Below are 23,457 nucleotides of genomic sequence, written 5' to 3'. Positions count from 1 at the left end.
ATAATTAAGTTGCTTAGCTTAGATAAATGAGAGAACTATTATAACATATCGTTAATTATTCATAAAGCGCTACCTTATTATATTGCTGGTAAAATTTCAATTGATGTATCAATTAGAGTGTATTAAGAGTAAATGAAATAGATAAAATTTATTATGTGTTAAATTAACTCATACCATATCTTGTGGTCAATTTGACAAAGCCTTTAATATTAATGTAGAACTTCTATAGTACTCTTTTGAAGATGTTTTAAAATTGTAGTTGAGCAAGATGTTTGATATCAATAGGATAATTGTCTGAAGCATGAAGAGAAGTATACGATCTGTTAGCAGTAAATTTGTTTAGGGTTTCAGTTGTGTGGAATTCATCCCAGAACACGTACGATGTTCTGTTATCACATGTAGTACTTGAAGGAATACATAAACCAATATTATTTGTTTCACAACAACTTTCGGATACGTTAGTGAGTCCTGAAAAATAAAATTACAACTAAATTTCAAAATATAATAAAGGTATTAATAATAAGAAAATTCTAGAGTAAAGATTTTGTAGTCCTATTTAGAGATACCTCTAGTTTTAGCATTTAGAAAAATTATAACTCAAAATTTTTATATGACTTTTTACATTGTAGTTATAGACACATTCCACCCGATTTAAAAAAAAAAATTGAATAATTTACTATATATTGAAAGTAGAGTTCAAACATTTAGTTTATGTGTACTTATTTTTTCTTACATAGACCAAACTTCATCTATTTTTGCAAAATGAAATAAAAAGAGCTCTTTTATTATAAATTCGACAGTGTAAATTTTTAGTTGTAGTTGTAAATTAATAGTAAAAATCTTTTTCTGATTAATATAAGAATTGGAAGTGGAATAAAATTTATAATACATGAATATTTAGATTCTGCATGCATTAATTGATCAATTTGAATATTATTTTTTAGTATAGTAAATTATTCAAATATTTTCAAAAATAAGTAACAAAATACCTACCATAACTGTAATGTGAACCTTCAAAAATGGGTTATGATTTTCTCTATATATCAAAAACATAAATACTTCTATTTTAAATGTATTATTAAAAAGAGATTAAGGGTAGAGATATTTACCAAGAGAAGAAAGATCACCAGATTGTATTCCATAATTGTTGACATAAATAAATTTAGCATCACTAAATTTGGTATTAAGTTTATGAACAAGTGATATGAGATTTTGGTTGAAGAGTTGAACTTTTTGGTTGACTTTTGTTATACCATTTATTCCATATAAAGCAATAACTGCTGGAGTTGATCCTAGTTGCCCTAATCCAACAAGAGCAACCTTCCTTGCACTAGAATTACTGTACAATCTCTGTAAAATTATCAATTATTAATTAACTAATTACAAAAATTAATATAAGCCAAAGATAATATAATTAATCTTCATGCAGATTGTTAACCAGTAAGAACTAACAAAACTTATGTATGTCATAGTCAAGTGCGATATTGGGCATAAGTAGGTTAATCCTGTGTTTAAAGTTACTATAAAAATATATTACTTTTAGTCACAATAAAATTCGTAACTAAAAGTAAAAAAGTTGTGACTAATTAATTATAAATGATCATTCTTATGTTGTGGCCAAAAGTTACGTGGCTAAAAGTATTAGTTACAAAAATTATAATTTGTTGTGACTAAAATTAAATTAGTGATAACTTGTATCGAAATACTATATTTTAACCACAAGTATTTTTTTGTTGTGACTAAAAGTCAAATATATGTTGTGATTAAAAATTTGTCACTAAATGTATTTTCTTTTTGTAGTGGGCCCACCTAACCCAATGGCCCAAAAAAATTATCCTTTTAAAAATTCACTTATATTTTTTGTGAAAATTGCATTGTATACCTACTTTATTTTATTTGTTTTCATTTTTACCTTCATTTCTGTATTCTTTAAAATATATCCACTTTTATAAATAATGTCTCCATTATACCCTTTAGATTAATATAAATCATGTGCTACATTTAAGTAGAGGGCAAGAGTATATTAAGCAACCCACTCATAAAAGTGGGTAGATTTTAATGAAATATAATATGAAGGTATTTTTGATTAATGGATAAAAAAGAAGTATTACTCAACTTATTCTATATTTTCTACTGATTTTGAAAAATACTATATATCTTGTTGAGGATGCAAATTTTTTTCTTTGGCCCACTAATGTTCAAGGAACGATTCCTAATTTTCTATTGGAAGAATATACGACAGTTTTTCAACCGACACAATTAATATACTGATATTCTAACATAAAAGAATTTTTTTTGTTCTTACAATGATCGAATGATTTTTTTTTTTTTAAAAAAAAGCCATAACTTACCAAAACTTGATCTTCATATTTTTGGATGAGAAGCTCAGCAAATTGTTGAGGAGTAAAAAGATGACTTGTATTATAAATTGTAGGGAGTAAGTAGTTTTGAAGGTAGTCATTATTTCCTATTGTAATATGATATAAGCACTTCTTTAAGTAATCATTTTTTGTTTTATTTTTTATTTTTGAGATTGTAATTTGGTGGTTGTCTATTTGTTTGTCCAGGCTAATACATTCACCCTGTAAAAAATAAAGTAAATAAGTTGGGGTAATTTTATGAATTGAAAAATATTAAAAAAAAAATATTTGAAAATTTTGTTTTTTTATATTAATGTATTTATTGAATTAAAATAAGAAATATACCAAATATTTGCCTGATTCTGGAAGAATTCCACAACCTCCAGATGCATAGTTTACACCTTTGACTATGTCATAGCCAGTAGTATTGGCAAAGGGTGGTATGAAATCATCAAACCCTAAAAGTTGACCTTGTGACAAAAAAATAAATATATATAAATATTAGTTGATATTGTAAATGTATATATATAGATGTATTGAATATGTATTACCTAATTAAAAACATGCATATCGTACACTACACTACAAAAATTTTTACTTTTAATCATAAAATTTGTGACTAAAAGTAAAAAAGTCGTGATCAATTATAAATCATTAAATTCTTATATTGTGACTAAAAGGTACGTGGCTAAAGGTATTAGTCACCAAAATTACAATTTATTGTGACTAAATGTGTTTTTAGTCACGATATATGCTTGTTGTGACTAAAAGTAAATTAGTGATAATTTGTATCTAAATACTATGTTTTAGTTACAAATAATTTTTTGTTGTGACTAATAGTCACATTTAGTCACAAAAAAAATTATGTTGTAACTAAAATATTGTCACTAAAGGTAACTGTTTTTTTGTAGTACAAGAATTTATGTATATATATGACCAATTTTTCTGGCTTTCTCCCATGAGTGAGATGTTGGTTTTCCAATAGTGATAGCATTGTTAATTGGTAATTCTTTTCTTCTTCTTTTTATTCTCTCAATGGAAGAGCCTAGTCATGTCCAAGTTTTGGTGGATGGTGAGGGTTTTCCCTTACAAGAGGAAAATATAGAGCTTTTCAGGCACAGTAATAGTCACTGAGAAACCAATTTCTTTCGCTTCCTTGGAAACAATCTCCATGATCCTTATTTCTAAATGCTAGAAGCAACAAGGTTAGGGGAAAAGGCTCTTAAAAGAGTGGAACAAAGTCCAAATCTAGTCAGGGACGTTTGGCCAGAAAAAGTGTTCCCCTGTCGAGTATACCCTTTGAGTTAGCTTGAGGGGATGTCGAGGACAATGCTCGAGATCAGGGAGGTATGTTTATTGAAATTCATGTTGATTAAAATTTTTAATTGGGCGAGGAGGTGACCCTTATCAAGCCCCCTCTGTCCCAATGAATGTTATTTCCTAGAATTGTTGGGGGTGTCAAAAGGCTACCAAATTTCCAAGCTTTGGTGGCTTAGGTCAAAAAACACAAAGTTGATTGTTTATTTCTGATGGAAACTAAGGGACATTAATAGCTTCTTTCTCTATTTTATGGCACCCACATAGTTGACAATTTTGTGAACCATTAAAAGAAGTTTTTCAGTCGATTTGTACATTTTGTAGTAAACATATTCTATCTTTTTTCCTATTGTTTATATCTAGGCTTTGAACTCTAATTCCTACAACCATTTGGACAAACTTTACAAAACTCTTCACATTGGAACTTCAATTTCCCATAAAGTTCAAACTCTTGACAAGCACTTAGAGCTAAGATATATATATATATATATATATATATATATATATATATATACATATCCTTCCTCAATTTGCTATTATTGCATCTTCAAATCCATTTCAACAACCCTTTTAATCGAAATTGGTTTGAACCAATTCCAATTCAATGAATACTTTTTAATTTTTTTTTTTAAATTATTATTATTACTATTTATTTAGATACACGATTCTTCATTGAAATTAGGCACTCCAATGAAGATTCTCTATCCTCATCCCAGTCGTCGGGGAATGCCCTAGGGCAAGGGTGAGCATAGAGTCACAAGCTTCATCATAATTTTCAACCTAAGAATCAACATACTTTATTTAACAAAATACAAACATATAATTTAATATAATGAAAGAACTAAATTCATAATATATATAATACATACCAATTATATCAATGGTAGTCCGGCCATTGGTGAACCTACCGGTTGGACTAATAGCATAATTAGCATTAGGATTAGAGAAGTCAATCTCATAAGGTTTGTAATTAGCCTTACTCAATGTTGGAAGCTTGTTGTTATTTCCATTATCAGATAAAGAATCACCAAATATGTATAAGCATGGTACTTGTGGTTGTGAATCTCCATTAACACCATAATTATGATCATGTAACAATATGATCATCATCAATACCACCATAACTAATTTCATCACTTGATCTTAATTTTCATACTATATATGTGCTTAATTTATAGATAGGTCATGATAATGTATATATATATATATATATACCTAAATTAATTAATCAAATTAAACAATAACTCAAAAATTGTGACTATTGAAAATTAATTACTCAATTAGTATTGGTACACTCTTTTAAAGTCAAATGGTCTATAAATGTAAGCTTAATTAATTAGTCTTGTCTAGAGTTTTATTATAACTACTCAATAGCTTGGATATGCTTCTAGATGTTGGGAAACAATGGAGTGTGAATTTTTATTGAAGAAAAAAAAATTATATACTTAATTGGTATTAATAAGTACAGTCAAAATTATTTTAAAAAAATCAATCAATTTTGTGGGGTGCCTCAAATGTTTAAAAATATTTGTGGATATTATTATTTTGACTAACATAATACACTTTACATGTAATAAATATAAAAGTGGATATTTTTAAATAAGTCATTATCGTGTTATTTTTAAATTAGGCGTATCAATCTAAAAATAACTAATTTAATTAATACACGAGTTATATAATCAAGTCAACTCAAAAATAATCCAAAAAGTTCCCCCTTAATGTAGTTATGCACATGCATGAGGCTAAATTATATATTCAACATTAATTAATAAGTTGATTTTTCCTCAAACTCACTACCACTTGCCTTTGTTTTTAGACTACTATTACGTTTTCTTGTTAGTTTAAGTGGGAATTTTATTGAGAGAGAAATAATTTAATTGTGAAAAATTGAGGTCAACTAATTATTATAATTAATATGCTTATGTTGCATCCGTAGCTGTGACAGTCAGTAATCTTGTGATTTGTGAGGTGAAATACTGAGTAAGATATGCACTCCCACATCACGTGGAGAAGGTCAAGTACGATGATTCTAAGACTGCGTAGATATGGTACTATACAGTTGAAGAGAGTTTGAATGGCTAGATTATATCAGTAAGATGTATCTTCTTTTTGGTAGTCCATCATTTAAGAATTTTAAAGTTAAGTGTGCTTGACTTAGAGGATGGGTGACCTCCTAGGAAGTTTTCCCAAAGCATGCAAGTGAGGACAAAGTACACTGAAAAAACTTATGTTGGTTTGCAGGGCTAGTCGTCATTCCATGATGCAACCAAAGTGGCATACCCGTGTATAAGAACCATAAGTCTTTGAGGGAAGGCCTAATGGAGACTTGGAGCAGGGATGTTACAAATAGTATCAGAGTCTTAACCTAGTCCGAAGTGTGAGTAACGAGGATGTCAGACCTCGTAAGGGAGGAGAGGTGATTGTGACAGTCAGTAGTCCCGTGATTTATAAAGATAAAAAAAAATAATTTAAATACAACAGTGGATTTTAAAAAAAATCAAAATGCAACAGAGAAGGATCCTTCATTTGTAAAACAAGATACAGTAAGTAAATAATTTTAAATAATGCATTTCCACTGTGTTAGATTTATCAACTGCTTAAAATAAAACTAAGGCACCACCGACGTTCTAGATCGTTTGTCCGCCCGTAGCCGCTCACAGTATACGTACCAGAACTGACCCTGCTCACTATACATACTTCCATGTCTAATACCTCAAATCCCGCTGCTTAAGAGTTGTTATCTCGTCACTACTACCTATAATAAGACATGGGTCAAGGCCCTAATATTAAAATTCGTACTCTTACAGTACAGCAGAAAGATTACTATTTTTGACCAACAACTACACTAATTCAGTAAAAGTTGTCTTCATAAAAATTATAGGAAATTCCATTATCTTTCCAACGATATAAAGATCATTAAAAATGGATTAAAACTGAGAGAGCTATGATTGTTTTACTGAAACTATTTCTGAGAAGGAATATGGAGTAACGAATTATACGACTTAGCAAAAATACAAACTTTTTGTATTGAAAGGTTCAGAACTAGAAGATAACATCTTCATGAAAGTTTTAGGAAATTAAATTCCCTTTCCAATGATACCAAAATCTCTGAAATTGGAATTATATTCAAAGAGATATTACAATTTTACCAAAACAGTTTTGGAAGAACAAGATTCAAGAAACGAATTACATGATACAGAAGGAAACTAACTTTTCGACATAGTATAACTCCGAATTCACGAAATGTTTCTTCATGAAACTTATGGAAAATTGAATAAGCTTTGAAACCATATATAGATCATTAAAAATGGACAAGAATTGAGAGAGTTATGGTATTTTAAGTGAAAGTACTTTTTCTGGGAATATGAAAAAAACGATTTACAACAACATCAGAAAGATGATAATTTTCGACATAGAATATCACCGAACTGGTGAATAGTTTCTTGATAAAAATTTTAGATCATCGAACAAGCTTTCTAACGATATAAAAATCGCTGGAAACGGATCAATATTGAGAGAGATATGACTATTTTACTAAGACAATAATTTTCAGAAAAAAATAAAAACGAGATTTCATAGTTTAACCTAAAAGTTCACAACAATAAGTGGAAGAACTCTCTTACCTCTTGACGACTCTTCTTAATCAGTGCTAGATCTTGAAATCTCAAATTATTAGAATGGTGATGATGATCTCAATGTTATGTTGATGAAAATCATGAGTGTTGTTTGGCGAAGAGAATGAAACAAGAAGGAAAATTATAAATCTTTGATAGGTAGCGAGATGGATAACTTGTAGGATATAGGATTTTATGAGTGTCATATACAAGAATTGTATTCGAAATTTGAAAGAAAGAGATTGAGATTGAGTTTTATTTTTCTTAGGGTTAGAGACTACGCATATTACGTATCAAGAATGTGATAGATTTAGGTTTTATAATCTAATTAAATCTATAAAAGAAAATAATAAAATAACCCCTATAATCTGATGCTAATTTAACTCTAAATAGAATAATTAAATAAAAATCTTATTTGTTAGATATAAGTTTTAAATTTAAATTTTAAAACTTAGGGTTTCTATACTAAACTTAACAGGTCGTCACTTTGTAACCTAATTTTGACCCCAATAAAGTTAAAATTACGATAAATCTATTTCTACATAATTGATAGATCTTTGAATTATCTTTCCAACGCCACTGAAATCACCTCAATCCGAGCTCTAGAACTCCAGATATGATCGTTTTAGTAAAACAGTTTTTAATCCTGCGAATTTATCCAAACCTACGAATTTTTAACATTAATTAATTAAACTCACTAAATATATTATAAAACCCTAATGGACCTTCATATTGGGCTTTAATTAAACGATTACTTACTCTGTAAAAATACCATAATATTTTACTTTCGTAGTTAATACAACTTTAACTCTCTAGAAAATTGGTACAACTACTCTAAGCAATAATATCAACTCACTAACAACACAAAGAAACAAGATAATTATCCTCGCTCAATTAATATCCAAAAAAAAAATAAAAAATTAAATACTATTTTAATCTGGATATTACATTCTACCCTCCTTAAAAGAAATTTCGTCCTCGAAATTTAACTTACCAACACTCGGGGTGTTGAGTTGTCATGTCTTTCACCACTTACTGCATTACCTCATTATCTACCATATATATGGACCCGATAAACATGCATTTAACCTATGTCTTATCGGTCAATCCATAACACATAAAATATACACAACTTAATTAAGTATTATTATTTCTCTATACATTACTTAAATACCAAAATGTACTCCATCATAATAACTTACATATACATGCTTTAAATACTAAGTTTTGCAATCACATGCTCGTAATATATGAAAAGTTTTTCTTTCTCTTATGATCATCCTTACATGCCATTAAGAGTGAAACTATTTATTCTTCTATGAGCATCCTTACATGCCATTTAAAGTAACACTAATTATTCTCTAAATGAACATCCTTACATGTCACTTGAGAACACATTATACAATACAAAATAACAAACACAAAGAGTAGGGTAGAAGACCTTATGCAAACTTGTCTTTAATCATTCCCATTCTTTAGTTGAATGTTATTACCTATAAAAATCTTACTTCTCTACTTGATTTTCTACTATAAGGCTACAATGTCATTCTTTCAATTTCATAGGTGTTACCCACTCATCGATAGACACTTGTTCCATGACACTTGGAAATAAACATTTAAGCTCTTTAAAAGGTCTTCTATATATAAATATTTAATGATCCATTTCGACCACCTTTTTGTCTAACATTCACCTCTTGATATCCTTTATCCATGTATTCATTGCACTTGTCACGCCTTCCCATTTTCCTAGGTAACCACTGTCGGTTCCTTTTGTAGTCTCTTTCTTGTATCACTATATTGTATTTTCTTTGCTAATCTCTCCTATGGTGCTTGGTCCTCCATTACCCCCTTCAATCAAGTTGACTTGATTATGAGATTAGCTAGTTTTCTATACTAACTTTTATCTACTTTGGTATTATCTTGCTATAGTGGTGAACTTTGAATCTGTAATGCCGATAGATTCTGATAGTTATGTTCAATGATTGCTTCTTCTAATATACTAGCCATCTAAGGTATCACATAATTTCATACTTATCATAGCATTGATTATTCCAGCCATATTCATGCCCTGTATATTGTAGCCTTCTTTAATTCACCAAAAAAAATATATATATATATATCTCAACTTCTTAATTGTACCTCTAAATCTTCCAAATCTCTTAAACATACATTCCAATACTGATTATTTACTTAAGACTATAACATATATGTATTAAAACATAGAAAGCACACTAATAACCCCTTTAAAATAAGTTCAATCCTACCATAGTTTATCGTAGCCCAACTATTTATTATTTGTTGACTTTTAACAATAAGTCAACCATACCAATCTCATAATGTATTGATCATCCAAGTTATCAGGGTAAGGATACTATATATATATAATTTGCAAACTATGCCGAACAGACCTTACTCTGTCCATCACTATTATACCTCCTATACCCCTACTTGTATTTGATTTATTACTGGAGACTCACTATTTATAATTCCTTAGTCAGGAATTTTTTATTCTTACTTCCCATACTACCTTTAAGCACAAGTCAATAATTCGTTCAAGCGTCTCATTTTACATCCAAACGCCACCAAATTATCAATACCTATCTTGTTTTTTTCTTCTTCTAACTTTTGCACTTTCAATTGGACAAGACTTAGTAGTGTGCAATAAGTTAGTTATTGTCAGCTTGAGAGAGTCCTTCCAAAGATCTCTATTACTGGCTTTTTAGATTGAGAAAAATATCTAATATTTTTTTTTTTTGCTCTTAACAATTTTAGCTTTTGACAAATCCATAGTCATTTTCTTCTCGGGCATTATAGGACCTAGAAACACCATCTCTTTTCAGCAGGGCTGAACTTTGTGAGTTTTCCTCTTAGTTTCTCATTAGATGACACTCCAACATACTTATACTATTGCCCATAATATAAGTCGTAATTGGATTGTAGTATCCTTTGCTTACGTTGTGCCTTGAATTCCTTTATGTTGCATGAGTGTATTTTCTAATCCCAACACTTATCAAAAACTTGTATAGTCCTTGACATGCCATGACATTCTTCAATATATGTTACTTTGGTCCTAATTGTGTCTCACTTTTCTCCTGTCTCTAAGTGAGGCTTTCCTAACATTTTCTCATTGAGCTATACTCCACACCATTATTGTTGTATCAGTGAGTATTTGGAATCTAGGGATGTCACCCTTGAATGCTAATTCCTCCTCTTTCTCAAGTTATGAATTTGCGATCTACTCTCTATAGTTGTTTGTTGTACACCTGCCACAAAGCTGCATCCACAATCTCTTAGTTGTGTAGTTGTGATCAATTCCGAGTAGTCACCCTCTTAGTTGTCTCTCATTCATGTTGTACCCAAATTGTTAGCCGTGCCTGGACTTTTTTTTGTCTTTCTCCTTTGAAAATGTCTCTGTCGAAACCATACACATTTTTCTCTGTTATCTCCTCCACCAAGTAGATGACCTTGAGTTTAAAGTTTACAACTTTCCTTCGGTAATCTAATATTTGTTGATGCTCTGCTTATCTCTTAGTGTTTAAGATACCTTCATAAGTTATTACCTCTAGTAATTTTATCATGTCTCTTTCTAACTTCTCATTTTGGATTCTATTCAAGACACCGCACTCCTTTCTATATGATGGCATCGTCCTCTCCCCGACTCATTTCTATAACATACTTATCTCCAATGTCTTTGCATACAGTACTCATACTTCTTACCATCTAACTTAAGAGTGTGTAACTTATAGAATATCCAACAAGATAGTACCTTCTCCTTAAAGATCTATTATTTCATCCTTCTTAATAAGTAAGTTTCGTAAATTATACTTGTCCCGATGCAGTATAGCGTCTGCTATTCTAAGTCATCCCTACTTCCTATATGTTGGGCTTCCATTCATGGCTAGGTGTAGAGACCGCTTCTTCAACCATTCATAGATAGGTGAAAATATATGCGTCGGTACTTAGTTGGCTATTGGTACATTTCATTATGTGCTTCAAGTTCCACTACTAGTGTTGGTGATATTTTGCTGAGCCTGTGAAAACTCTTCAACAAATTGTCTTAGTCATGCTCGTAGTCCTTCCAATACCTCTATTAGATCGTTAGCCTTAACTATTATTGGGTTCTCTGGAACATCAACCATTTGTGGGTCAGCGGAACACACATCCTTAGCCCCCACCTCTATTGGTCGTTCCTTTCACATTGATTCTAACTGATCTTCTAGTTTCATGTTTACAAGAAAGGTTGATTTAAAAGAAACAAAAGAGTTCAATTATTGGAAGAGAAGATTCTATGTACATATCTAAACTTAATGTTGTCAAGCTTAACTAGTAATATTCTATTTATCAAATAAAGTCTTATGAACTCCTATTATAATTTATTCTAAATTTTCAAGAAAGGAACACGGTCCTTCCTAGTTCAATTCAAGACAATAAAGAAATATAAACCTATACATCTTCTTCCTAAAAAGTGTAATCAATCATAAGAGATAGAGGGTACTATTGATGTCTCTAAGCACCACCTAAGATGAGGCTCTAATTATATGTATCACATATAAGACTATTAATGGCAATACCAAGAAAATTAAAACTAACACTTACATAATAGTGAGAGGGATCTTTTTCAGTCTTCTGTATGTATACCGTGAGTATCCTTCGGGCTAACGGACGATCGGCTCGATACAATGTAACGCCCGTATTTTGCCTTATTTTACAAAAATACTATTTTCATGCATAATTTGAAAAGATAAAAAATAATTTAAATACAACGATGGATTTTAAAAAAAATCAAAATGCAACGAGAGAAGGATCCTTCATTTGTAAAACAAGATACGATAAGTAAATAATTTTAAATAATGCATTTCCACCGTGTTAGATTTATCAAGCGCTTAAAATAAAACTAAGGCACCACCGACGTTCTAGATCGTTTGTCCGCCCGTAGCCGCTCACAGTATACGTACCGCTGACCACTGCTCACTATACATACTTCCATGTCTAATACCTCAAATCCCGCTGCTTAAGAGTTGTTATCTCGTCACTACTACCTATAATAAGACATGGGTCAATGCCCTAATATTAAAATTCGTACTCTTACAGTACAGCAGAAAGATTACTATTTTTGACCAACAACTACACTAATTCAGTAAAAGTTGTCTTCATAAAAATTATAGGAAATTCCATTATCTTTCCAACGATATAAAGATCATTAAAAATGGATTAAAACTGAGAGAGCTATGATTGTTTTACTGAAACTATTTCTGAGAAGGAATATGGAGTAACGAATTATACGACTTAGCAAAAATACAAACTTTTTGTATTGAAAGGTTCAGAACTAGAAGATAACATCTTCATGAAAGTTTTAGGAAATTAAATTCCCTTTCCAATGATACCAAAATCTCTGAAATTGGAATTATATTCAAAGAGATATTACAATTTTACCAAAACAGTTTTGGAAGAACAAGATTCAAGAAACGAATTACATGATACAGAAGGAAACTAACTTTTCGACATAGTATAACTCCGAATTCACGAAATGTTTCTTCATGAAACTTATGGAAAATTGAATAAGCTTTGAAACCATATATAGATCATTAAAAATGGACAAGAATTGAGAGAGTTATGGTATTTTAAGTGAAAGTACTTTTTCTGGGAATATGAAAAAAACGATTTACAACAACATCAGAAAGATGATAATTTTCGACATAGAATATCACCGAACTGGTGAATAGTTTCTTGATAAAAATTTTAGATCATCGAACAAGCTTTCTAACGATATAAAAATCGCTGGAAACGGATCAATATTGAGAGAGATATGACTATTTTACTAAGACAATAATTTTCAGAAAAAAATAAAAACGAGATTTCATAGTTTAACCTAAAAGTTCACAACAATAAGTGGAAGAACTCTCTTACCTCTTGACGACTCTTCTTAATCAGTGCTAGATCTTGAAATCTCAAATTATTAGAATGGTGATGATGATCTCAATGTTATGTTGATGAAAATCATGAGTGTTGTTTGGCGAAGAGAATGAAACAAGAAGGAAAATTATAAATCTTTGATAGGTAGCGAGATGGATAACTTGTAGGATATAGGATTTTATGAGTGTCCTCTCTAAGAATTGTATTCGAGTGAAAGAAAGAGATTGAGATTGAGTTTTATTTTTCTTAGGGTTAGAGACTCTGCATATTACGTATCAAGAATGTGATAGATTTAGGTTTTATAATCTAATTAAATCTATAAAAGAAAATAATAAAATAACCCCTATAATCTGATGCTAATTTAACTCTAAATAGAATAATTAAATAAAAATCTTATTTGTTAGATATAAGTTTTAAATTTAAATTTTAAAACTTAGGGTTTCTATACTAAACTTAACAGGTCGTCACTTTGTAACCTAATTTTGACCCCAATAAAGTTAAAATTACGATAAATCTATTTCTACATAATTGATAGATCTTTGAATTATCTTTCCAACGCCACTGAAATCACCTCAATCCGAGCTCTAGAACTCCAGATATGATCGTTTTAGTAAAACAGTTTTTAATCCTGCGAATTTATCCAAACCTACGAATTTTTAACATTAATTAATTAAACTCACTAAATATATTATAAAACCCTAATGGACCTTCATATTGGGCTTTAATTAAACGATTACTTACTCTGTAAAAATACCATAATATTTTACTTTCGTAGTTAATACAACTTTAACTCTCTAGAAAATTGGTACAACTACTCTAAGCAATAATATCAACTCACTAACAACACAAAGAAACAAGATAATTATCCTCGCTCAATTAATATCCAAAAAAAAAATAAAAAATTAAATACTATTTTAATCTGGATATTACATTCTACCCTCCTTAAAAGAAATTTCGTCCTCGAAATTTAACTTACCAACACTCGGGGTGTTGAGTTGTCATGTCTTTCACCACTTACTGCATTACCTCATTATCTACCATATATATGGACCCGATAAACATGCATTTAACCTATGTCTTATCGGTCAATCCATAACACATAAAATATACACAACTTAATTAAGTATTATTATTTCTCTATACATTACTTAAATACCAAAATGTACTCCATCATAATAACTTACATATACATGCTTTAAATACTAAGTTTTGCAATCACATGCTCGTAATATATGAAAAGTTTTTCTTTCTCTTATGATCATCCTTACATGCCATTAAGAGTGAAACTATTTATTCTTCTATGAGCATCCTTACATGCCATTTAAAGTAACACTAATTATTCTCTAAATGAACATCCTTACATGTCACTTGAGAACACATTATACAATACAAAATAACAAACACAAAGAGTAGGGTAGAAGACCTTATGCAAACTTGTCTTTAATCATTCCCATTCTTTAGTTGAATGTTATTACCTATAAAAATCTTACTTCTCTACTTGATTTTCTACTATAAGGCTACAATGTCATTCTTTCAATTTCATAGGTGTTACCCACTCATCGATAGACACTTGTTCCATGACACTTGGAAATAAACATTTAAGCTCTTTAAAAGGTCTTCTATATATAAATATTTAATGATCCATTTCGACCACCTTTTTGTCTAACATTCACCTCTTGATATCCTTTATCCATGTATTCATTGCACTTGTCACGCCTTCCCATTTTCCTAGGTAACCACTGTCGGTTCCTTTTGTAGTCTCTTTCTTGTATCACTATATTGTATTTTCTTTGCTAATCTCTCCTATGGTGCTTGGTCCTCCATTACCCCCTTCAATCAAGTTGACTTGATTATGAGATTAGCTAGTTTTCTATACTAACTTTTATCTACTTTGGTATTATCTTGCTATAGTGGTGAACTTTGAATCGTAATGCCGATAGATTCTGATAGTTATGTTCAATGATTGCTTCTTCTAATATACTAGCCATCTAAGGTATCACATAATTTCATACTTATCATAGCATTGATTATTCCAGCCATATTCATGCCCTGTATATTGTAGCCTTCTTTAATTCACCAAAAAAAAATATATATATATATCTCAACTTCTTAATTGTACCTCTAAATCTTCCAAATCTCTTAAACATACATTCCAATACTGATTATTTACTTAAGACTATAACATATATGTATTAAAACATAGAAAGCACACTAATAACCCCTTTAAAATAAGTTCAATCCTACCATAGTTTATCGTAGCCCAACTATTTATTATTTGTTGACTTTTAACAATAAGTCAACCATACCAATCTCATAATGTATTGATCATCCAAGTTATCAGGGTAAGGATACTATATATATATAATTTGCAAACTATGCCGAACAGACCTTACTCTGTCCATCACTATTATACCTCCTATACCCCTACTTGTATTTGATTTATTACTGGAGACTCACTATTTATAATTCCTTAGTCAGGAATTTTTTATTCTTACTTCCCATACTACCTTTAAGCACAAGTCAATAATTCGTTCAAGCGTCTCATTTTACATCCAAACGCCACCAAATTATCAATACCTATCTTGTTTTTTTTTCTTCTTCTAACTTTTGCACTTTCAATTGGACAAGACTTAGTAGTGTGCAATAAGTTAGTTATTGTCAGCTTGAGAGAGTCCTTCCAAAGATCTCTATTACTGGCTTTTTAGATTGAGAAAAATATCTAATATTTTTTTTTTTTTTGCTCTTAACAATTTTAGCTTTTGACAAATCCATAGTCATTTTCTTCTCGGGCATTATAGGACCTAGAAACACCATCTCTTTTCGGCTGAACTTTGTGAGTTTTCCTCTTAGTTTCTCATTAGATGACACTCCAACATACTTATACTATTGCCCATAATATAAGTCGTAATTGGATTGTAGTATCCTTTGCTTACGTTGTGCCTTGAATTCCTTTATGTTGCATGAGTGTATTTTCTAATCCCAACACTTATCAAAAACTTGTATAGTCCTTGACATGCCATGACATTCTTCAATATATGTTACTTTGGTCCTAATTGTGTCTCACTTTTCTCCTGTCTCTAAGTGAGGCTTTCCTAACATTTTCTCATTGAGCTATACTCCACACCATTATTGTTGTATCAGTGAGTATTTGGAATCTAGGGATGTCACCCTTGAATGCTAATTCCTCCTCTTTCTCAAGTTATGAATTTGCGATCTACTCTCTATAGTTGTTTGTTGTACACCTGCCACAAAGCTGCATCCACAATCTCTTAGTTGTGTAGTTGTGATCAATTCCGAGTAGTCACCCTCTTAGTTGTCTCTCATTCATGTTGTACCCAAATTGTTAGCCGTGCACGGACTTTTTTGTCTTTCTCCTTTGAAAATGTCTCTGTCGAAACCATACACATTTTTCTCTGTTATCTCCTCCACCAAGTAGATGACCTTGAGTTTAAAGTTTACAACTTTCCTTCGGTAATCTAATATTTGTTGATGCTCTGCTTATCTCTTAGTGTTTAAGATACCTTCATAAGTTATTACCTCTAGTAATTTTATCATGTCTCTTTCTAACTTCTCATTTTGGATTCTATTCAGCACACCGCACTCCTTTCTATATGATGGCATCGTCCTCTCCTGACTCATTTCTATAACATACTTATCTCCAATGTCTTTGCATACAGTACTCATACTTCTTACCATCTAACTTAAGAGTGTGTAACTTATAGAATATCCAACAAGATAGTACCTTCTCCTTAAAGATCTATTATTTCATCCTTCTTAATAAGTAAGTTTCGTAAATTATACTGTCCCCGATGCAGTATAGCGTACGCTATTCTAAGTCATCCCTACTTCCTATATGTTGGGCTTCCATTCATGGCTAGGTGTAGAGATTTGCTTCTTCAACCATTCATAGATAGGTGAAAATATATGCGGCGGTACTTAGTTGGCTATTGGTACATTTCATTATGTGCTTCAAGTTCCACTACTAGTGTTGGTGATATTTTGCTGAGCCTGTGAAAACTCTTCAACAAATTGTCTTAGTCATGCTCGTAGTCCTTCCAATACCTCTATTAGATCGTTAGCCTTAACTATTATTGGGTTCTCTGGAACATCAACCATTTGTGGGTCAGCGGAACACACATCCTTAGCCCCCACCTCTATTGGTCGTTCCTTTCACATTGATTCTAACTGATCTTCTAGTTTCATGTTTACAAGAAAGGTTGATTTAAAAGAAACAAAAGAGTTCAATTATTGGAAGAGAAGATTCTATGTACATATCTAAACTTAATGTTGTCAAGCTTAACTAGTAATATTCTATTTATCAAATAAAGTCTTATGAACTCCTATTATAATTTATTCTAAATTTTCAAGAAAGGAACACGGTCCTTCCTAGTTCAATTCAAGACAATAAAGAAATATAAACCTATACATCTTCTTCCTAAAAAGTGTAATCAATCATAAGAGATAGAGGGTACTATTGATGTCTCTAAGCACCACCTAAGATGAGGCTCTAATTATATGTATCACCTATAAGACTATTAATGGCAATACCAAGAAAATTAAAACTAACACTTACATAATAGTGAGAGGGATCTTTTTCAGTCTTCTGTATGTATACCGTGAGTATCCTTCGGGCTAACGGACGATCGGCTCTGATACCAACTGTAACGCCCCAGTATTTTGCCTTATTTTACAAAAATACTATTTTCATGCATAATTTGAAAAGATAAAAAAAAATAATTTAAATACAACAGTGGATTTTAAAAAAAATCAAAATGCAACAGAGAAGGATCCTTCATTTGTAAAACAAGATACAGTAAGTAAATAATTTTAAATAATGCATTTCCACTGTGTTAGATTTATCAACTGCTTAAAATAAAACTAAGGCACCACCGACGTTCTAGATCGTTTGTCCGCCCGTAGCCGCTCACAGTATACGTACCAGAACTGACCCTGCTCACTATACATACTTCCATGTCTAATACCTCAAATCCCGCTGCTTAAGAGTTGTTATCTCGTCACTACTACCTATAATAAGACATGGGTCAATGCCCTAATATTAAAATTCGTACTCTTACAGTACAGCAGAAAGATTACTATTTTTGACCAACAACTACACTAATTCAGTAAAAGTTGTCTTCATAAAAATTATAGGAAATTCCATTATCTTTCCAACGATATAAAGATCATTAAAAATGGATTAAAACTGAGAGAGCTATGATTGTTTTACTGAAACTATTTCTGAGAAGGAATATGGAGTAACGAATTATACGACTTAGCAAAAATACAAACTTTTTGTATTGAAAGGTTCAGAACTAGAAGATAACATCTTCATGAAAGTTTTAGGAAATTAAATTCCCTTTCCAATGATACCAAAATCTCTGAAATTGGAATTATATTCAAAGAGATATTACAATTTTACCAAAACAGTTTTGGAAGAACAAGATTCAAGAAACGAATTACATGATACAGAAGGAAACTAACTTTTCGACATAGTATAACTCCGAATTCACGAAATGTTTCTTCATGAAACTTATGGAAAATTGAATAAGCTTTGAAACCATATATAGATCATTAAAAATGGACAAGAATTGAGAGAGTTATGGTATTTTAAGTGAAAGTACTTTTTCTGGGAATATGAAAAAAACGATTTACAACAACATCAGAAAGATGATAATTTTCGACATAGAATATCACCGAACTGGTGAATAGTTTCTTGATAAAAATTTTAGATCATCGAACAAGCTTTCTAACGATATAAAAATCGCTGGAAACGGATCAATATTGAGAGAGATATGACTATTTTACTAAGACAATAATTTTCAGAAAAAAATAAAAACGAGATTTCATAGTTTAACCTAAAAGTTCACAACAATAAGTGGAAGAACTCTCTTACCTCTTGACGACTCTTCTTAATCAGTGCTAGATCTTGAAATCTCAAATTATTAGAATGGTGATGATGATCTCAATGTTATGTTGATGAAAATCATGAGTGTTGTTTGGCGAAGAGAATGAAACAAGAAGGAAAATTATAAATCTTTGATAGGTAGCGAGATGGATAACTTGTAGGATATAGGATTTTATGAGTGTCATATACAGAATTGTATTCGAAATTTGAAAGAAAGAGATTGAGATTGAGTTTTATTTTTCTTAGGGTTAGAGACTCTGCATATTACGTATCAAGAATGTGATAGATTTAGGTTTTATAATCTAATTAAATCTATAAAAGAAAATAATAAAATAACCCCTATAATCTGATGCTAATTTAACTCTAAATAGAATAATTAAATAAAAATCTTATTTGTTAGATATAAGTTTTAAATTTAAATTTTAAAACTTAGGGTTTCTATACTAAACTTAACAGGTCGTCACTTTGTAACCTAATTTTGACCCCAATAAAGTTAAAATTACGATAAATCTATTTCTACATAATTGATAGATCTTTGAATTATCTTTCCAACGCCACTGAAATCACCTCAATCCGAGCTCTAGAACTCCAGATATGATCGTTTTAGTAAAACAGTTTTTAATCCTGCGAATTTATCCAAACCTACGAATTTTTAACATTAATTAATTAAACTCACTAAATATATTATAAAACCCTAATGGACCTTCATATTGGGCTTTAATTAAACGATTACTTACTCTGTAAAAATACCATAATATTTTACTTTCGTAGTTAATACAACTTTAACTCTCTAGAAAATTGGTACAACTACTCTAAGCAATAATATCAACTCACTAACAACACAAAGAAACAAGATAATTATCCTCGCTCAATTAATATCCAAAAAAAAAATAAAAAAATTAAATACTATTTTAATCTGGATATTACATTTTTTAATCTGGATATTACAATAAAGTAACTGGTTATATATTTTTTTTTAACTTTTTTTTTTTAATTTTTTTCTATAAAATATATATATATTTTTTTTTTTTAAAAAAAACTATATTTTGCACAGTTTGTATAAAAAACCATAAAATTTATAATTTTCTCTTATAGTAAATATGCTAATAAATATTTATAATTTTTATTTTTATTTTGAAAAATATTTAATTTTGATGAAATCTAGCTAGTTTCAAGACATGATTAATTTTAAACTATTTGAAGTAAAAAAATGTATATTTTTTTTAAAAATAATAATAATAAAAAAATGTTCATCCTAAAATTAAACAAAAATATATAGGAGCCAAATAATATAAACACTATATATAAATTTATATATATATATATAAAATATAGTATATAGTTAAGTGTAAATGAAATGAAAGAAGATAATATAATGAAAATTAATTAACAAACTTACCAAAATTTGATCTTCATATTTTTGGATGAGAAGCTCAGCATATTGTTGAGGTGTATACAAATGACTTGTATTATAAAATTTAGGCAATAAATAGTTTGCAATGTAGTCATTAGTGCCTATTGTAATATGATATAAGCACTTCTTTAAGTAATCATTTTTTACTCTATTTTTTATTTTTGAGATTGTAATTTGGTGGTTATCTACTTGTTTATTCAAGCTAATACAATCACCCTGTGTAGAAAATAACAAAATTAATAAGTTAGAGTGGTTTTATGAATTTAATAATAATAAAAATTAATTCAAATTTTATAAATATTATTATCATAATAATATGTATACTCATGAATTATGTACCAAATATTTTCCAGATTGTGGGAGAATTCCAGCTGATCCTGATGCATAGTTTACACCTTTGAGTATGTCATAGCCGGTGGTATTAGCAAAAGGTGGTATAAATTCATCAAACCCTAAAAGTTGACCTTTAATAATAATATATATATATATATAAATAATTAGTTGATATTTAAATATATAGAATAGTTCTTAGTAATATAATTATATATTAATTATATTTGTAAATAAATAATTCATGTATATTAGAGTTGTTCATGATGAATAGATTTAATTTGAATTACTCAACCCTAATTCTGGACATTATTAATATCACACCCTTTAATAATAAGAGTTACTCAGGCCTGATTCAAGACATAGGTGAACTAGGTCTGTGCCTGAAACCCACCTATAGTTGAAGGGCCCAATTTTTTTTTAAAAAATATTACTAATTCTTTTAGTAATTTTAAAAAATGATACATTTTTTTTTAAGCAAGAGCCCAAAATTATTTTTTTTTTCTATATGGCTCACTATATTTCAAGAAAAAACAACCTCATAATTCTTGTTGGTCAAAAAGAAAAAAAGGATAATTACATAAAGTACTATTTTTTATAAAATTTTTACATTTATACATTCAAAGATTTTTTTTATTATACTTTTACAATGTTTTATAAAATAACACGAAAACAACAAGAAAATTTTACAAAATAGCACGAAAACAACAAGAAAATTTTACAAAATAACACGAAAACAACAAAAAAACTATATAAAGTAACAGAAAAATATACAACATCCAAACAAAATAAAAAAAATAAAAATGAACAACAAATTAACAAGAGTACAATATAAAAATGTATCTAAAGACCATATTTTCTATAAATAAAATCGTAAAAATATTTAAAATTCCGTACAATTGTACGTATTTTTATAATTTTTTTTGTTGTTATTGTATTTTTTTTTTTGAAATTATTCTAAATGAATAAACCTCATAATTCCCAAGAACCAAGATATATACATTCTAACACAAAATAAATATAATTATATACACATGCATTTAATATAAAAAAAATTTATATATACATACCAAGTATATCAACCACAGTCTGACCATTGGTAAACCTGCCTGTTGGAGTAGCTTTAGGAAAATCAATCCCATAAGGTTTGTAATTAGCCTTAGAAAATGTTTTAAGATTATTGTTATTTCCACTATCAGATAAAGAATCACCAAATATGAAAAAACATTCTACTTGTGGATCTCCATTAACACCATAATAATTATGATTATGTAAAAATATGATCAATAACAACATAAAAAATTTAAATATCACAAATTGGAAGCACATCATGTCTTTCTTAATTTATACTTACTTAATTATATGATATGGTATCATGCATATATTTTATATGGTTTATATAGGTGATGATCATGATGTATATCTAAATTAATTAACCAAAATTAGAAGAAAAAAGAAATTGTAATCATTGGAAAACTATCATTAGTTTTGGTCCACTCCTATACATGTGTAATTTATTTTTCACAGTAAACTAGAAATATGAATTGCTTATGTCCACTCTTATATATATACGTGACATGTTAATATTGTTACATTTAATATTATTATTTAAAATTTATAATATTTTTTAAATATTTTTTATAATTTTATTTAATTTTAAAATAATAATATTAAGTGTGTACAAGATTGTACACATAAACAATTCATGGTTGTATACATTTAATTTGCTAACAGTTCGATAGTTTGGAAGGTTTTACTCTTAAAAGTTAAACTTAAAAAATTTATTAAGTACAAATGAAACAATAGTTGAGATGATTTAGCCGAGAAAAACTCATATAATAATAATGGCCCTACATGTATAATACGACTTTTTGTTGATGAAAACAATACAAAGTTATATACTTAAATAATTAGTATAAATTATAATTATAACATGTATATATATATTTAAAAAAATAAAGCAATTCTCTATCAATTTTGTGGGGTGCTTAAAGTGTTATTTAATTAGGTAATATATATCGTTAGATGTTGACTAATGATTATGAACTAATTAAGTTAATAAGGTGGTTGTGCACATGCATGAGGCTAAAGTATATGTGGTTTATATATTCAAGATATATTAATTAATAATAAATTGAACTGCAATTAATTTAATCTAGACTTAATTAATAATGTAGTTTAGCTAGCCTCAAATTAACTACAACTTTCCTTCATTTTGAGACTAATAATATATTGAGATAGAAATAAGGTGGGTAACTATATAATCAATATTCTTGTGTTGCACTCAAGAAACCCTCCTTACACACTACGAAAATGCTATTTTTAGTGACAATCTTTTAGTTACAATAAAAAAAAAAATCTGACTAAATGTGACTTTTAGTCATAATAAAAAAAATTACTTGTGATTAAATAAAGTATTTAGATACAAATTGTCACTAATTTAGTTTTAGTCACAACAAATTGTGATTTTTGGGACTAATATACTTTTAGTCACAGACTTTTTAGTCACAATGTAGGAATAATAATTTAAAATTAATCATAACTTTTTCATTTTTAGCCACAAGTTTTGTTGTAACTAAAAAAAAAAATTATAGTGACATCATC

The 23,457-nt window shown here is 29.3% G+C and overlaps 1 protein-coding gene and 3 long non-coding RNA genes across 6 annotated transcripts; 1 reads left to right on the top strand and 3 right to left on the bottom strand.

Moving 5' to 3' along the window:
- Positions 1-58: 58 nt before the first annotated feature.
- Positions 59-22,221, bottom strand: LOC115696799 (GDSL esterase/lipase At1g29660). Of its 3 annotated transcripts, none has more exons than XM_061101639.1 (5): positions 21,924-22,221; positions 20,863-20,987; positions 20,509-20,739; positions 1,110-1,350; positions 59-468 (listed from the first exon to the last, which is right to left on the bottom strand). In XM_061101639.1, exons 1-5 carry the CDS (start codon positions 22,183-22,185, stop codon positions 248-250), a joined length of 1,080 nt encoding a protein of 359 aa, XP_060957622.1. In that variant the 5' UTR covers positions 22,186-22,221; the 3' UTR covers positions 59-247. The 3 variants fall into 3 exon arrangements, with proteins under 3 accessions (XP_060957622.1, XP_060957621.1, XP_060957623.1); XM_061101638.1 differs by lacking the exons at positions 20,509-20,739; positions 20,863-20,987; positions 21,924-22,221 and adding exons at positions 2,352-2,582; positions 2,706-2,830; positions 4,547-4,853; XM_061101640.1 differs by lacking the exons at positions 20,509-20,739; positions 20,863-20,987; positions 21,924-22,221 and adding exons at positions 2,706-2,830; positions 4,547-4,858.
- On the top strand, positions 2,845-21,007 carry LOC133029153 (uncharacterized). Its single transcript, XR_009683345.1, has 2 exons — positions 2,845-3,707; positions 20,877-21,007. It is a non-coding gene; the product is annotated as an uncharacterized LOC133029153 (long non-coding RNA).
- Positions 6,142-7,479, bottom strand: LOC133029152 (uncharacterized). Its single transcript, XR_009683344.1, has 2 exons — positions 7,301-7,479; positions 6,142-6,432 (listed from the first exon to the last, which is right to left on the bottom strand). It is a non-coding gene; the product is annotated as an uncharacterized LOC133029152 (long non-coding RNA).
- Positions 17,939-19,276, bottom strand: LOC133039932 (uncharacterized). Its single transcript, XR_009688881.1, has 2 exons — positions 19,098-19,276; positions 17,939-18,229 (listed from the first exon to the last, which is right to left on the bottom strand). It is a non-coding gene; the product is annotated as an uncharacterized LOC133039932 (long non-coding RNA).
- Positions 22,222-23,457: the final 1,236 nt, after the last annotated feature.

Source organism: Cannabis sativa, chromosome 7, assembly GCF_029168945.1.
Source record: "Cannabis sativa cultivar Pink pepper isolate KNU-18-1 chromosome 7, ASM2916894v1, whole genome shotgun sequence".
NCBI lineage: Eukaryota > Viridiplantae > Streptophyta > Magnoliopsida > Rosales > Cannabaceae > Cannabis > Cannabis sativa.
Note: the sequence above shows the minus strand (reverse complement) of the source record. Positions and strands in the feature narration are given on the sequence as shown.

What these genes read in the sequence shown, in the direction of transcription:
- LOC115696799 (XM_061101638.1), bottom strand. Translation starts at nt 4,811, where the DNA reads ATGAAATTAGTTATGGTGGTATTGATGATGATCATATTGTTACATGAT. An exon ending in CAGAATCAGGCAAATATTTG is followed by an intron (nt 2,583 to 2,705) that starts GTATATTTCTTA and finishes TATTTTTTACAG; the next exon opens with GGTGAATGTATTAGCCTGGA. An exon ending in TGGTGATCTTTCTTCTCTTG is followed by an intron (nt 469 to 1,109) that starts GTAAATATCTCT and finishes TTTATTTTTCAG; the next exon opens with GACTCACTAACGTATCCGAA.